Source organism: Ascaphus truei, chromosome 14, assembly GCF_040206685.1.
Source record: "Ascaphus truei isolate aAscTru1 chromosome 14, aAscTru1.hap1, whole genome shotgun sequence".
NCBI classification, from domain to species: Eukaryota; Metazoa; Chordata; class Amphibia; order Anura; family Ascaphidae; genus Ascaphus; species Ascaphus truei.
The window spans coordinates 49232826-49247947 of NC_134496.1; the positions used below are offsets into that span (position 1 = coordinate 49232826).

General features: G+C 53.1%; 1 protein-coding gene and 2 pseudogenes across 1 annotated transcript in view; all 3 read right to left on the reverse strand.

Moving 5' to 3' along the window:
- Nucleotides 1–223: 223 nt before the first annotated feature.
- LOC142466101 (transmembrane epididymal protein 1A-like) lies at nucleotides 224–2149 on the reverse strand (annotated as a pseudogene).
- Nucleotides 2150–2915: 766 nt separating this feature from the next.
- LOC142466100 (transmembrane epididymal protein 1A-like) lies at nucleotides 2916–3839 on the reverse strand (annotated as a pseudogene).
- Nucleotides 3840–5026: 1187 nt separating this feature from the next.
- Nucleotides 5027–15122, reverse strand: part of LOC142466102 (major facilitator superfamily domain-containing protein 8-like) — a 20957-nt gene continuing 10861 nt past the window's right edge. Inside the window, exons 3-13 of the mRNA XM_075570844.1 lie at nucleotides 14347–14532; nucleotides 13303–13365; nucleotides 10368–10487; nucleotides 10117–10196; nucleotides 9466–9716; nucleotides 8761–8926; nucleotides 8000–8083; nucleotides 7246–7375; nucleotides 5824–5949; nucleotides 5455–5585; nucleotides 5027–5166 (exon numbers count right to left, since the gene is read on the reverse strand). Of these exons, the coding sequence (XP_075426959.1) occupies nucleotides 5068–5166; nucleotides 5455–5585; nucleotides 5824–5949; nucleotides 7246–7375; nucleotides 8000–8083; nucleotides 8761–8926; nucleotides 9466–9716; nucleotides 10117–10196; nucleotides 10368–10487; nucleotides 13303–13365; nucleotides 14347–14532 (1436 nt within the window). The 3' untranslated portion in view covers nucleotides 5027–5067. The remainder of the gene's footprint in view (nucleotides 5167–5454; nucleotides 5586–5823; nucleotides 5950–7245; nucleotides 7376–7999; nucleotides 8084–8760; nucleotides 8927–9465; nucleotides 9717–10116; nucleotides 10197–10367; nucleotides 10488–13302; nucleotides 13366–14346; nucleotides 14533–15122) is intronic.

Sequence of the window (15122 nt, forward strand, 5' to 3'; positions counted from 1 at the left end):
TTTCTCCCTCATCTGCCTTAGATTGTTCTCATGCTTGTTACATCCGTGTTAAACTCGTGGAATATTCTGTGAATCAGTATCGCTGACCTGAGGGAGAGAGAGAACTCTCCAAAGCTTGTCCTAAAATATCAATTGTGTGTCCGAGTAAAAAAGGTTTCACCTTATACCGAAGAACTCATTTATGCTGCACTTTCACTGTTAATCATGACTCCAGGACACGAACTCTCAGGGATAATTTATTGCGTAACAAACTCTATCGTTTACATTTCCAATGGTGAAGTCATTTAATTAAAATCGTAACCACCAAAGTAACACAACCCTTCATCCCCATCCACTAGTCCGTTTCCCCAGCTCTCCCACAAGCCGGTAGTCATCCCTCACTGATCCCCCCCGTCAGTGCCGACTGGAGGTGGCACAAAACAGTAGTCCAGCATCCAGGGCTAGATGCCAGCAGTAGAGGTGGTGAGGAACATGAGGTCAGCAGGGTCTCTCTCCCCCATCCCAGCGATGGCCAGTTGGTGGTCGGTACAGGATGAAAGCAGCATGAAGCCACATCCCCTGCACTAGCCAAGATTTGGCAAACCACAGACGGCGTTGGTTAGGAAGCCAGATTTCAGTGGTGAGGATGGCCCAGGTGAGGGCACATGTGAGCAGCAGCAGGGAGTGAACCTGCATCTCCACGGCCTCCTTCCCGTGAGCGTGGAACCGGAGCAGGAGAGTGGTGATGAAGAAGGCAGCAGTGACTCCCATGTGCTCAAGCAGCGGGCAGCACCTGTGCAGACAGGACTGGCTCACGACATCCAGCGCCCCGCTCAGGAAGAAGGCTCCATACATGGTGGCATGCTGCCACTCGTTGGGGTTCTGGAAGCGAAACTCGGGGTCGTCCGATTGAAAGATGTGAAGTTTCTGGACCCCAGAAGGGAAGAACTCGGTCAGAAGAGCCAGCATCCCATAGTCCAACTTCATCAGCGCCTCCAAGGGCAACACCAGCATGAAACCCTGAGACGGGGCGGCCCGGAGAGGGTACTGATCACGGCCCCCACTCAGCACCATCCAGGAGAAGCGGGAAGCATACAGCAGCCCAAACGACAGGAACGCCAGGCCAGGAGAGATGTGTCCCATGAACGTGCCCATCTCTAGTGTGTGAGGTCACTGGAAGTGTGAGGTCACTGTCACTAGAGCATAAGGCTCTAAGGAATATGAGGTCATTGGAACATGAAGGCCCCAGAGTACAAAGTCACTGGAGTGTGAGGTGACCAGGATGAGTGTGAGCTCACTTAAGTGTAAGGTTCACTGCAAGGTCACGTGTCCAAAGAAGAGGACAGACAGGATCCCAGAAGAGATTACACTCCTGTCCCTTCAGAGGGAGGAACAAAGAGAACAGTCACAGATGACAACGGGGTCACTCAGAGCAGTCTCTCAGAGAGGTCTTCCAGCTTTTGCAGTAGTCTCTTAATGATGTCTCTGGTGTCACAGCAGTCTCTCAGTGACAACCAGGTGCAGCATGTTGGGTGGCAGGATTAGATGGAGGAAACCTCGGGCTCCTACAGACACACCCACAGCGTGGCAGACAATATATTTGGGGAAATGTGAACAGAACGTACTGAGCAGAGTGTGGGAGGGACAGAAGCATAATGGTGCAAAGTGTGAGGGAGACAGAAAGAGTGAGTAAGAGTGTGTGCATTTATGTGTAGTGTCTAGTGCATGTACAGTGTATGTGTACATTCTGTGTATATATACAGTATATTATTTGTCACAATACATAACAGATTTCACGTCTCAGGCTTCTATGACAGAACAGCCCTCAGTGTCCAGGTGACATCTCTCAGTGTCCCTCGCCTTGATGTTCACCTTTGTCATAATAACCACTTCCCCATTCTCCTCCATCCCAGAAAGAAACAGTTCAGGTTAATGTTTAGTGATAAGCAAATAGAGGCGAGAGAGGAGGGGGGGGGGGGGGTGAGAAGAATGAATAAAGAGTGTGTCTAACAGTGTGAGTTCTGCGTCTTGTATAAGGACGCCACCCGTGGATCTGTGCCTCATGGTGGGAGCGGTCTGGGCATTGGGAGGAGGGAGAGATGTGTGCTTCATGCAGGGGGAAGGGGTGCTGGTCGGTGTATTAATGGGTGGGGGGGGTCTGTTCTTCATTGGTGAGGCCTATGCATTGAGGCTGGAGAATTTGTGCATTGTTAGCATGTTGTGCATGAAGAAGGAAGATACTGCACAGACACACAATAACATACCATGAAGAAGGAAGATACTGCAGAGACACACAATAACGCACCATGAGGAAGGGAGATACTTCACAGACACACAATAACACATGAGGAAGGGAGATACTGCACACACACTCACTGTAACACACCATGAAGGGAGATACTGCACAGACACATAATAACACACAATGCAGAAGGGACATACTGCACAGACACACAACACAGATATTGCACCCCAGTGGGACACAGCTTCTCACAGCCAGATCATTCCATAAATGATTTAAAAACCCAAATCCTCAACGGAATGTTTAAAAGCGTCAAGAACGGAAAACATTTCAACTCAAAATAATAATGCTCTTTAACACTAAAAACAGAGGAACTTAATACTGATCTGGGATTCCGTACACCATCAGAATTATATGTAATGTTTCTTTCTGAATCTTACACTTTAACGGCCCTCCCCTCAGTACCCGCCTTTTTCTCCCTCATCTGCCTTAGATTGTTCTCATGCTTGTTACATCCGTGTTAAACTCGTGGAATATTCTGTGAATCAGTATCGCTGACCTGAGGGAGAGAGAGAACTCTCCAAAGCTTGTCCTAAAATATCAATTGTGTATCCGAGTAAAAAGGTTTCAGCTTATACCGAAGAACTCATTTATGCTGCACTTTCACTGTTAATCATGACTCCAGGACACGAACTCTCAGGGATAATTTATTGCGTAACAAACTCTATCGTTTACATTTCCAATGGTGAAGTCATTTAATTAAAATCGTAACCACCAAAGTAACACAACCCTTCATCCCCATACACTAGTCCGTTTCCCCAGCTCTCCCACAAGCCGGTAGTCATCCCTCACTGATCCCCCCCGTCAGTGCCGACTGGAGGTGGCACAAAACAGTAGTCCAGCATCCAGGGCTAGATGCCAGCAGTAGAGGTGGTGAGGAACATGAGGTCAGCAGGGTCTCTCTCCCCCATCCCAGCGATGGCCAGTTGGTGGTCGGTACAGGATGAAAGCAGCATGAAGCCACATCCCCTGCACTAGCCAAGATTTGGCAAACCACAGACGGCGTTGGTTAGGAAGCCAGATTTCAGTGGTGAGGATGGCCCAGGTGAGGGCACATGTGAGCAGCAGCAGGGAGTGAACCTGCACCTCCACGGCCTCCTTCCCGTGAGCGTGGAACCGGAGCAGGAGAGTGGTGATGAAGAAGGCAGCAGTGACTCCCATGTGCTCAAGCAGCGGGCAGCACCTGTGCAGACAGGACTGGCTCACGACATCCAGCGCCCCGCTCAGGAAGAAGGCTCCATACATGGTGGCATGCTGCCACTCGTTGGGGTTCTGGAAGCGAAACTCGGGGTCGTCCGATTGAAAGATGTGAAGTTTCTGGACCCCAGAAGGGAAGAACTCGGTCAGAAGAGCCAGCATCCCATAGTCCAACTTCATCAGCGCCTCCAAGGGCAACACCAGCAGGAAACCCTGAGACGGGGCGGCCCGGAGAGGGTACTGATCACGGCCCCCACTCAGCACCATCCAGGAGAAGCGGGAAGCATACAGCAGCCCAAACGACAGGAACGCCAGGCCAGGAGAGATGTGTCCCATGAACGTGCCCATCTCTAGTGTGTGAGGTCACTGGAAGTGTGAGGTCACTGTCACTAGAGCATAAGGCTCTAAGGAATATGAGGTCATTGGAACATGAAGGCCCCAGAGTACAAAGTCACTGGAGTGTGAGGTGACCAGGATGAGTGTGAGCTCACTTAAGTGTAAGGTTCACTGCAAGGTCACGTGTCCAAAGAAGAGGACAGACAGGATCCCAGAAGAGATTACACTCCTGTCCCTTCAGAGGGAGGAACAAAGAGAACAGTCACAGATGACAACGGGGTCACTCAGAGGAGTCTCTCAGAGAGGTCTTCCAGCTTTTGCAGTAGTCTCTTAATGATGTCTCTGGTGTCACAGCAGTCTCTCAGTGACAACCAGGTGCAGCATGTTGGGTGGCAGGATTAGATGGAGGAAACCTCGGGCTCCTACAGACACACCCACAGCGTGGCAGACAATATATTTGGGGAAATGTGAACAGAACGTACTGAGCAGAGTGTGGGAGGGACAGAAGCATAATGGTGCAAAGTGTGAGGGAGACAGAAAGAGCGAGTAAGAGTGTGTGCATTTATGTGTAGTGTCTAGTGCATGTACAGTGTATGTGTACATTCTGTGTATATATACAGTATATTATTTGTCACAATACATAACAGATTTCACGTCTCAGGCTTCTATGACAGAACAGCCCTCAGTGTCCAGGTGACATCTCTCAGTGTCCCTCGCCTTGATGTTCACCTTTGTCATAATAACCACTTCCCCATTCTCCTCCATCCCAGAAAGAAACAGTTCAGGTTAATGTTTAGTGATAAGCAAATAGAGGCGAGAGAGGAGGGGGGGGGTGAGAAGAATGAATAAAGAGTGTGTCTAACAGTGTGAGTTCTGCGTCTTGTATAAGGACGCCACCCGTGGATCTGTGCCTCGTGGTGGGAGCGGTCTGGGCATTGGGAGGAGGGAGAGTTGTGTGCTTCATGCAGGGGGAAGGGGTGCTGGTCGGTGTATTAATGGGTGGGGGGGTCTGTTCTTCATTGGTGAGGCCTATGCATTGAGGCTGGGGAATTTGTGCATTGTTAGGGATGGAGAGAGAGCATCAGTGCATTGTGGGGAAAGAGCACAGCGGATAAAGGGGAGTGAAATATCCTGGTTTTCCTGGTGGGAGGGGGGGAGGGATCCTGACCAGCAGGGCATTTGTGGGGGTTCCACAAGCCACTACCCACAAGGCTCCAGGTCACAGGGACGACAGAGTCTCTCTCAGTGCAGTGTCACAACGTGGCTCCGACTCCTCCTGTCTCTGGAGACGTGATCGAATTGGACGGAGCCGCAGGATCCACCAGGGATCTGTAGGAGAGGCTGACCATTCCCTGAGGTTAACAACAGAGGGAGAGAGGGGAGACAAGGACATTCAAAGAGAGGTGGGGAGAGAGAAAGTAAAGAGAGGGGGGAAAGGAAGGAGAGAAGAAAATAGAGAGGGAGGGAGAGTAAAGAGTAAAGAATGGAGAGAGAAAGAGAAGGGGAGAGTAGCTGCGTGAATAAGAGCTACTGTCCGTGGGTTCCAGGGGGGCATTGAGGGAGGGGTAGAAGTAGTATTAGAGCGAGCTTTGGGGCACTGGGTCCCAGATTTTGGTGACCCGCAGGGGAGTGTTTCTTACTGTTAGCAGGAGAAGTAGTCCCAGCATGACTCCCAGCATTATATACAGCTGCCCCGTCAGCCCCGACACCCACAGGGGCCCCAGGATCGTGGCCAAACCCCCCACCGAACGGCGCAGCCCTTGGCTGAAACCTGCAAGGGTTACGAGAGGGGATACAGGGACAGACAGGTCACAGGTCACCCCGGCACGTGGCATCCCCTCCCTGTGCTATCGTGGCCCCAGTTACGTGGCCTGTTGCTTAGAGTTGACAGAAAGTGACTTTCCAATCGCAATGAACATGCTAAATACGCTGAGATTCTGCAAGTCACACGGAGTGTCAGCTCTGCGGGGCAGGGAATATGCGAGCACATTGTGGGACACCTCACTCACCCTGTGTCCTCTCGGCCGTCACCTTTGAAAACAGAGACACCTGAGACACAGCCACAAAGGGGAGTCCGAGAACCTGGAGGAAAACGCCCACCACAAACTCACCTAGCAAGACCCCATAACTAGAACCTGAAAGAGAGGGAGTGTGAGTGAGAGGAGGGGGAAAGAGAGAGAGTGTGAGTGAGAGGAGGGGGAAAGAGAGAGTGTGAGTGAGAGGAGGGGGAAAGAGAGAGTGGGAGTGAGGGGGGGAGAGTGGGGGGGAGAGTGGGAGTGAGAGGGGGAGAAAGAGAGAGAGTGACTGAGAGTGGTAGAGAAAGGGAGAGAGTGAGAAAGGGAGAGAGTGAGAAAGGGAGAGAGAGACGGAGACGGGGGGAGAGAGATGGAGGGGGAGAGAGAACGAGAGATGGAGGGAGAGAAAGCGAGAGATGGAAGGAGAGAGAGAGATGGAAGGAGAGAGAGAGATGGAAGGAGAGAGAGAGATGGAAGGAGAGAGAGAGATGGAAGGAGAGAGAGAGATGGAAGGAGAGAGAGAGATGGAAGGAGAGAGAGAGATGGAAGGAGAGAGAGAGATGGAAGGAGAGAGAGAGATGGAAGGAGAGAGAGAGGAGAGGGAGTGAGCGAGATAGAGATGGAGGGAGAGATGGAGAAAGAGGAGGGGAGAGAAAGATGGAGGGAGGGAGAGAGAGAGACGGAGGGAGGGAGAGAGACGGAGGGAGGGAGAGAGACGGAGGGAGGGAGGGAGACGGAGGGAGGGAGACGGAGAGAGAAAGACGGAGAGAGAGAGAGATAGATGGAGAGAGATATGGATGGAGAAAAATGTAGAGCAAAAGAGAGGAAGAGCGAGAGACAGAGAGGGAGAGTGACTGAAAGACTAAGACACGGAGGAGAGAAAAAGAGTGAGAGACCGGGACAGACGGAGACATGGACAGTCAGAATGGGGGAGACAGAGGGAGACATGGACAGTCAGAATGGGAGAGACAGAGGGAGACATGGACAGTCAGAATGGGGGAGACAGAGGGAGACATGGACAGATGTACTGTAGGAAATACTGCACAGTAAGGCCGCGCTTATAGTCCTGGCTACGTCATCCGTCGCCATTGTAGCAGCGGTTTTTGCCTATATTGTAGGAAGCAAGAGACGGCGACCGGGTGGCGTGGCTGTGAGCGGTTCGCCCTCATTGGCTGAGCCGTTCCCGTGCCCGCTGTCGTCACACGGTGGTCGTCGAAAAATCAATTTTCATTGCCTTCCAGTGATCGCGCCAAGCCGTTGCTCCGTCGCGTCGTCGCACTCGCTCCTACTATAAGCGCGTGCAACGGAATCAATAGTTGTTTTGACGCTACGTCTCGTCGCCGGGACTATAAGCGCGGCCTAAGGAGCACACATGGAGTTCACAGGAGTAATAGGGGTCAGACATAAGCCTCTAACCTTTGGGTTTTGCCAGGAACACAAGACACCAAATACAGGAGACGTTGCAGACAAAGAGCCCGAGAGCGAGTAACAGCCGGTCCGAGCAGCAGCGGCTGAGAGCTCGGACAGCGAGGAACCCGGCCAGCATCTGGGGGGACAGAGAGACACCCCTATATCACACACCCCAATCACCTTCATATCACATTCACACACCCATATCACCTCTATATAACACACTCCACATATCAGCCCTCCCCAATCTCTCACACACCCCATATTATCCCCCATGTCTCCCACATCTCTATATCACACTCCCCATATCACCCCCCAAATCTCTCACACACCCCATATATCAAACACTCCCCATATAATCTCTATATCACACTCCCCATATCACCCCCCAAATCTCTCACACACACACACATTTCACCCAACCCCCCCATATCATACACACCCACCCCCCATATCACATTCACACCAATATCACACACTTCCCATATCACCCTTCCTCAATCTCTCACACACTCCATATTATCCCCCTATATCTCTCACACCCCATATCTCACCCCCCCATATCTCACCCCCCCATATCATACACACCCACCCCCATATCACACACACCTATCACACTCCCCATATCTCCCCCCCATAACTCACACATCACCCAAACCCCCCATATCATACACCCCCACCCCCATATCACACACATCCCCAGATCACACCCCTCCCATACCACACATCCATATATAACCTACCCCCGCATAACACAAACCTCAATCCCACACAGGAAATAAAGCAGCGAGTTCTGCAGATCCTCAAACCCAAAGTACGTCTGAGCCAAGGGGGTTACAAGCGTCTGCGGGGGGGGGGGGGGGGGGCAGAGAGGGAGGAAGGCATTTTCAGGATATTCCTACATAACCTCCCAGGAGCTGTGTCTCTCTCACGTGCGCGCGCGCACACACACACACACACACACGCGCTGTCTCACACACACCCACACACTGTCTCTCACACACACGCGCGCGCGCTCGCTGTCTCTCACACCCCCCACACATCGTCTCTCTCTCACAAACCCACACATCGTCTCTCTCACACACCCACACATCGTCTCTCTCTCACACACACGCATGCTGTCTCTCACACACACCCACACATCGTCTCTCTCTCACACACACCCACACTGTCTCTCTCTCTCTCTCTCTCTCTCACACACACACACACAAACACACATGCATGCTGTCTGTCTCTCACACGCACACACACACATGCAATGTCTCACAGACACCCACACACTGTCTCTCTCACGCACATTGTCTCTCACACGCACACTGTGTCTCTCACACGCACACTGTGTCTCTCACATGCACACTGTGTCTCTCACATGCGCGCACGCACGCTGTCCCTCTCACACGCGCGCATTGTCTCACACGCATGCACTGTCTCTCTCACATGCGCACACACTGTCTTTCACACGCACACACTGTCTCTCTCCCCCACTCACGCGCACACAGTCTCTATCACACACTCTCTCACCTCCAGCGCTGTCTGATTAAAGAGTGTAACAAACTGGGCAGTCAGAAGTACCAGCACCTCCTCCTGCATGAGGCCTGCAACAAGACGGAAAGTGACAGACCCCCAGATAGCGTGAGACCCCAGAGAAAGAGATCTAGATTCAGCACTTAAAACAGGAACGGCTGTTATTTTACCACCAGTTACATAGTTACATACTGTAGTTACATAGTTACATAGCAGATGAGGTTGAAAAAAGACACACGTCCATCCAGTTCAAACTATGCTAAATTTAGACGACCGATACTTATCTTATATTTGTATTTAGAGTTTTTATGATCCAGAGGAAGGTCAAACAACTAATTTAATAACCGCTCTGACTAATAAACATATTCCCAAGTTGGCCAAGAATTGGTCCATCTCCAGTCGGGAAACCCACGCCGTCACACGGACCACCTCTCTCCCCACACCCATCCTGTTGATCTCTTCTCTGTGTGCTGGGTGTTAGGGCGTGGGCTTTCCCGGCTCCCTCTCCCGCTTTCTCTCTCTCCCCCCTTCCATGTTACTCTGTCTATCCAACGGTCTCCCCTTTACCCACAGGGTCACATCACGACTGTCTCCTCTCACCCCTCACTGATCGATTGCTGTGAAACGCTGCACCTGATACCTCCGGCTCCGGACCCGGTCGGGAGAATCTGGGAGGGGCGGCGGGCGTCCTTCGTTGGGGAGGGGGAGCAAGTGTAGTTTGCGTCTTCTGTGTCGGAGGGGGGGCCCGTGTCCCCCGTGGGGGAGGGGAGGCCGGTGTAGGGGCTGCCGTTGATGCTTCCATACTCGGCACTCTGCTCCTCTATCGGATTCTCTGTGTGCTGCAGGAGGGGCTTGTGCTCCTCCCCCTGCGACTCTGGGGGGGACGGTGGGAGGTCGTAAAACATAAACAGCACCATGAGCTGCATCAGGACCCAAAGAGCGCACATAAAGATCTGAGGGGGGGGGGACAAGGCGGGGACAAATTAGAATCTGGGGACAACGACACACAAAGATCTGACGAGGCTGGGGGGTGAGGGACACGACGGGAATCTAGAAGGGGGGAGCAATGGACAAGTGGTGATCTTGGGGGGTAAGGGACAAATGGGGATCTCAGGGGTGAGGGACACGTGGATATCTCAGAAGTGACGGACATGTGGATACCTCAGGGGTGAGGCCCACGTGGCGATTTTCGGGGGTGAGGGAAAGGTGGGGGTGAGGGACAGGTGGGGATTTTGGGGGTGATGGACAGGTGGGGATTTCGGGGGTGAGGGACAGGTGGGAATTTCTGGGGTGAGGGACAGGTAAAGATGTCAGGGGTTGGAGCACTTGCAAAGTGACATGTCACATACTTACACCTGGAGCTGTGAGCTTGTTCACATGGAATGGTCCCAATCGGAAGTTACAGTATCTCAGAAAGAGGTTACATGCAGGCCCTGGGGTGACACAGAGAATATTGTCACGGTCAACGTGTGCGCTTTTGCCACTGGGACATCATCAGTTCACTCCCTGTTGTGGTAGCTACCTGTGACACATTGTGGGAATCTAACATATACACTTTTTATCATTTTACCCCCAGGGGATCTCCCATCCCACGCGGGTCTCACCAATCAGCAGCCCCGCCTGCCGGCATGCCATAACCACTGCAAAGACTGTCACACGTTCCTTGGAGCTGAAGCACCGGGTCAGATAAGCGAATATCGAAGCACCTGCTCCTGAGCCAACACCTGAGAAGGACAGAGACCCCTTAATACCCCACCTTTACATAGAGACCCCCTAATACCCCACCTTTACAGAGACCTCCTAATACCCCACCTTTACACAGAGACCCCCTAATAACCCACCTTTACACAGAGACCCCCTAATACCCCACCTTTACACAGAGACCCCCTAATATCCCACCTTTACAAAGACCCCGTAATACCACACCTTTACACAGAGACCCCCTAATACCCCACCTTTACACAGAGATCCCCTAATACCCCACCTTTACACAGAGACCCCCTAATACCCCACCTTTACACAGAGACCCCCTAATATCCCACCTTTACAGAGACCCCGTAATACCACACCTTTACACAGAGACCCCCTAATACCCCACCTTTACACAGAGACCCCTAATACCCCACCTTTACACAGAGACCCCTAATACCCCACCTTTACACAGAGACCCCCTAATATCCCACCTTTACAGAGACCCCGTAATACCACACCTTTACACAGAGATCCCCTAATACCCCACCTTTACATAGACACCCCATAATACCCCACCTTTACACAGAGACCCCCTAATACCCCACCTTTACACAGAGATCCCCTAATACCCCACCTTTACACAGAGACCCCTAATACCCCACCTTTACACAGAGATCCCCTAATACCCCACCTTTACATAGACACCCCATAATACCCCACCTTTACACAGAGACCCCCTAATACCCCACCTTTACAGAGACCCCCTAATACCCCACCTTTACACAGAGACCCCCTAATACCCAACCTTTACAGAGACCCCCTAATACCCCACCTTTACAGAGACCCCGTAATACCCCACCTTTACACAGAGATCCCCTAATACCCCACCTTTACACAGAGACCCCCTAATATCCCACCTTTACAGAGACCCCGTAATACCCCACCTTTACACAGAGACCCCCTAATACCCCACCTTTACACAGAGACCCCCTAATATCCCACCTTTACAGAGACCCCGTAATACACCACCTTTACACAGAGATCCCCTAATACCCCACCTTTACACAGAGACCCCCTAATACCCCACCTTTACATAGAGACCCCCTAATATCCCACCTTTACAGAGACCCCGTAATACCCCACCTTTACACACAGACACCTAATACCCCACCTTTACACAGAGATCCCCTAATACCCCACCTTTACACAGAGACCCCCTAATATCCCACCTTTACAGAGACCCCGTAATACCCCACCTTTACACAGAAACCCCCTAATACCCCACCTTTACACAGAGACCCCCTAATACCCCACCTTTACACACAGACCCCTAATACCCCACCTTTACACAGAGACCCCCTAATACCCCACCTTTACACAGAGACCCCCTAATACCCCACCTTTACACATAGACCCCCTAATACCCCACCTTTACACACAGACCCCTAATACCCCACCTTTACACAGAGACCCCCTAATACCCCACCTTTACACAGAGACCCCCTAATACCCCACCTTTACACACAGACCCCTAATACCCCACTTTTACACACAAACCCCTAATACCCCACCTTTACACATAGACCCCCTAATACCCCACATTTACACACAGACCCCTAATACCCCACCTTTACATAGAGTCCCCCCAATATCCCACCTTTACACACAGACCCCTAATACCCCACTTTTACACACAGACCCCTAATACCCCACCTTTACACACAGACCCCCAATTCCCTATCCTGCCACAGAGACCCCTGTTTCCCCCCCCCGGGTACTGTACCTGCCACAGAGACCCCTGTTTCCCCCCCCCCCCCGGGTACTGTACCTGCCACAGAGACCCCTGTTTCCCCCCCCCCGGGTACTGTACCTGCCACAGAGACCCCTGTTCCCCCCCCCCCCGGGTACTGTACCTGACACAGAGACCCCTGTTTCCCCCCCCCCCGGGTACTGTACCTGACACAGAGACCCCTGTTCCCCCCCCCCCCCGGGGGGGTACTGTACCTGACACAGAGACCCCTGTTCCCCCCCCCCCCCGGGTACTGTACCTGACACAGAGACCCCTGTTCCCCCCCCCCCCCCGGGTACTGTACCTGACACAGAGACCCCTGTTCCCCCCCCCCCCGGGTACTGTACCTGACACAGAGACCCCTGTTCCCCCCCCCCCCCCCCGGGTACTGTACCTGACACAGAGACCCCTGTTCCCCCCCCCCCCCCCCCCGGGTACTGTACCTGACACAGAGACCCCTGTTCCCCCCCCCCCCCCCGGGTACTGTACCTGACACAGAGACCCCTGTTCCCCCCCCCCCGGGTACTGTACCTGACACAGAGACCCCTGTTCCCCCCCCCCCCCCGGGTACTGTACCTGACACAGAGACCCCTGTTCCCCCCCCCCCGGGTACTGTACCTGCCACAGAGACCCCTGTTCCCCCCCCCCGGGTACTGTACCTGCCACAGAGACCCCTGTTCCCCCCCCCCGGGTACTGTACCTGACACAGAGACCCCTGTTCCCCCCCCCTCCCCGGGTACTGTACCTGACACAGAGACCCCTGTTCCCCCCCCCCCCCGGGTACTGTACCTGACACAGAGACCCCTGTTCCCCCCCCCCCCCCGGGTACTGTACCTGACACAGAGACCCCTGTTCCCCCCCCCCCCCGGGTACTGTACCTGCCACAGAGACCCCTGTTTCCCCCCCCCCCCCGGGTACTGTACCTGACACAGAGACCCCTGTTCCCCCCCCCCCCCCCCCGGGTACTGTACCTGCCACAGAGACCCCTGTTCCCCCCCCCCCCGGGTACTGTACCTGCCACAGAGACCCCTGTTCCCCCCCCCCCCCGGGTACTGTACCTGCCACAAGTCGGCTGCAGAGAATTAACCATTTGGAGGGACCAACAAAGTACATAAAATTTCCTGAAATAAAATGAGAGGGAGTAAGAGAGGGGGTGGAGGAGAGAGAATAAGGGGTGGAGGAGAGAGAATAAGGGGTGGAGGAGAGAGAATAAGGGGTGGAGGAGAGAGAATAAGGGGTGGAGGAGAGAGAATAAGGGGTGGAGGAGAGAGATTAAGGGGTGGAGGATAGAGAATAAGGGGTGGAGGAGAGAGAATAAGGGGTGGAGGAGAGAGAATAAGGGGTGGAGGAGAGAGAATAAGGGGTGGAGGAGAGAGAATAAGGGGTGGAGGAGAGAGAATAAGGGGTGGAGGAGAGAGAATAAGGGGTGGAGGAGAGAGAATAAGGGGTGGAGGAGAGAGAATAAGGGGTGGAGGAGAGAGACAGAGAGTGATTAAGAGGGGAAAGATAGAGGAGTGGGGGAAGAGACAAGAGAAGGGGAAGAGAGAGGGGAGGGGGAAGAGAAAGAGGAGGGGAAGAGAGAGGGGAGGGGGAAGAGAAAGAGGAGAGGGGGAAGAGAAAGAGGAGAGGGGGAAGAGAAAGAGGAGAGGGGGAAGAGAAAGAGGAGAGGGGGAAGAGAAAGAGGAGAGGGGGAAGAGAAAGATGAGGGGGGGAAGAGAGAGGGGGCAGAAGAGAGGGCGATGTTTGGGGACACGCGAGGGGGGTGTTTGGATACACGAGGTGGGGTGTTTGGAGACACGGAGGGGGTGTGTTTGGGGACACGCGAGGGGGGGGGGTGTTTGGGTACACACGAGAGGGGGTATTTGGGGACATGCGAGGGGTGGTGTTTGGGGACACGCGAGGGGGAGGTGTTTGGGGACTCGTGAGGGGGGTGTTTGGGGACACGAGGGGGTTTGGGGACACTTAAGGGGGGGTGGTTTAGGGACACGTGATGGGGGGTGGTTTGGGGACACGTGAGAGGGTGCTTGGGAACACGTGAGGAGGTGGTGTTTGGGACACACGTGAAGGGGGAGTGTTTGGGGCACATGTGAAGTGTCTCTCGCCTGCAATCTCAAAGCAGTTGCTCAGCACTATAATGCTCTTGGTGTGTCCAGTGCGGTCCGACCAATATCCAAAGAGGGGACCGGTCACCAGATCCATGAGACTGAAAGCCGACAGGACCAGACCCAGAAAAAAAGGCTCAGCGCCCACAGACTGCAGGTACATCCAGACAGTGGGCAGCACCACAGCTACATGGGGGATACAGATCATATATAAATATATATACATATAGAGAGGAAGCGTGAGAAGAGACACGTTGGGTGACACGCAGTGGTGGAAGATGCTGGGCAACACGTGGTGGGGGAGAAGTGGAAGGTGACATGTTGGGGGGTATTTGGGGACATGGGGGGGGGGGCTGCAGCTGTCTCCTGTTGCAATATGTTTGCAGTTGATTCCTCCTTGATATACTATACAGCAGGGGTGCGCAAACTGTGGGGGGTGCAAGATTTTCATGGGGGGGTCCCCATGGCCGTACTGCACTTTTGCCATTAACAGACGATGTTACATCACTTTATACATCCATCGTACACAAAGATGGAGTGGAGGCTGGAGAAAGGACACTGCTGATAAAGATTTGAAAGAAGATCAGGTTCAGTTTATTGTAGAATCGATAGTATTTATCCTACAAAATAACTACAGGCATACCCCGGTTTAAGGAAACTCACTTTAAGTACACTCGCGAGTAAGGACATATCACCCAATAGGCAAACGGCAGCTCACGCATGCGCCTGTCAGCACGTCCTGAACAGCAGTACCGGCTCCCTACCTGTACCGAAGA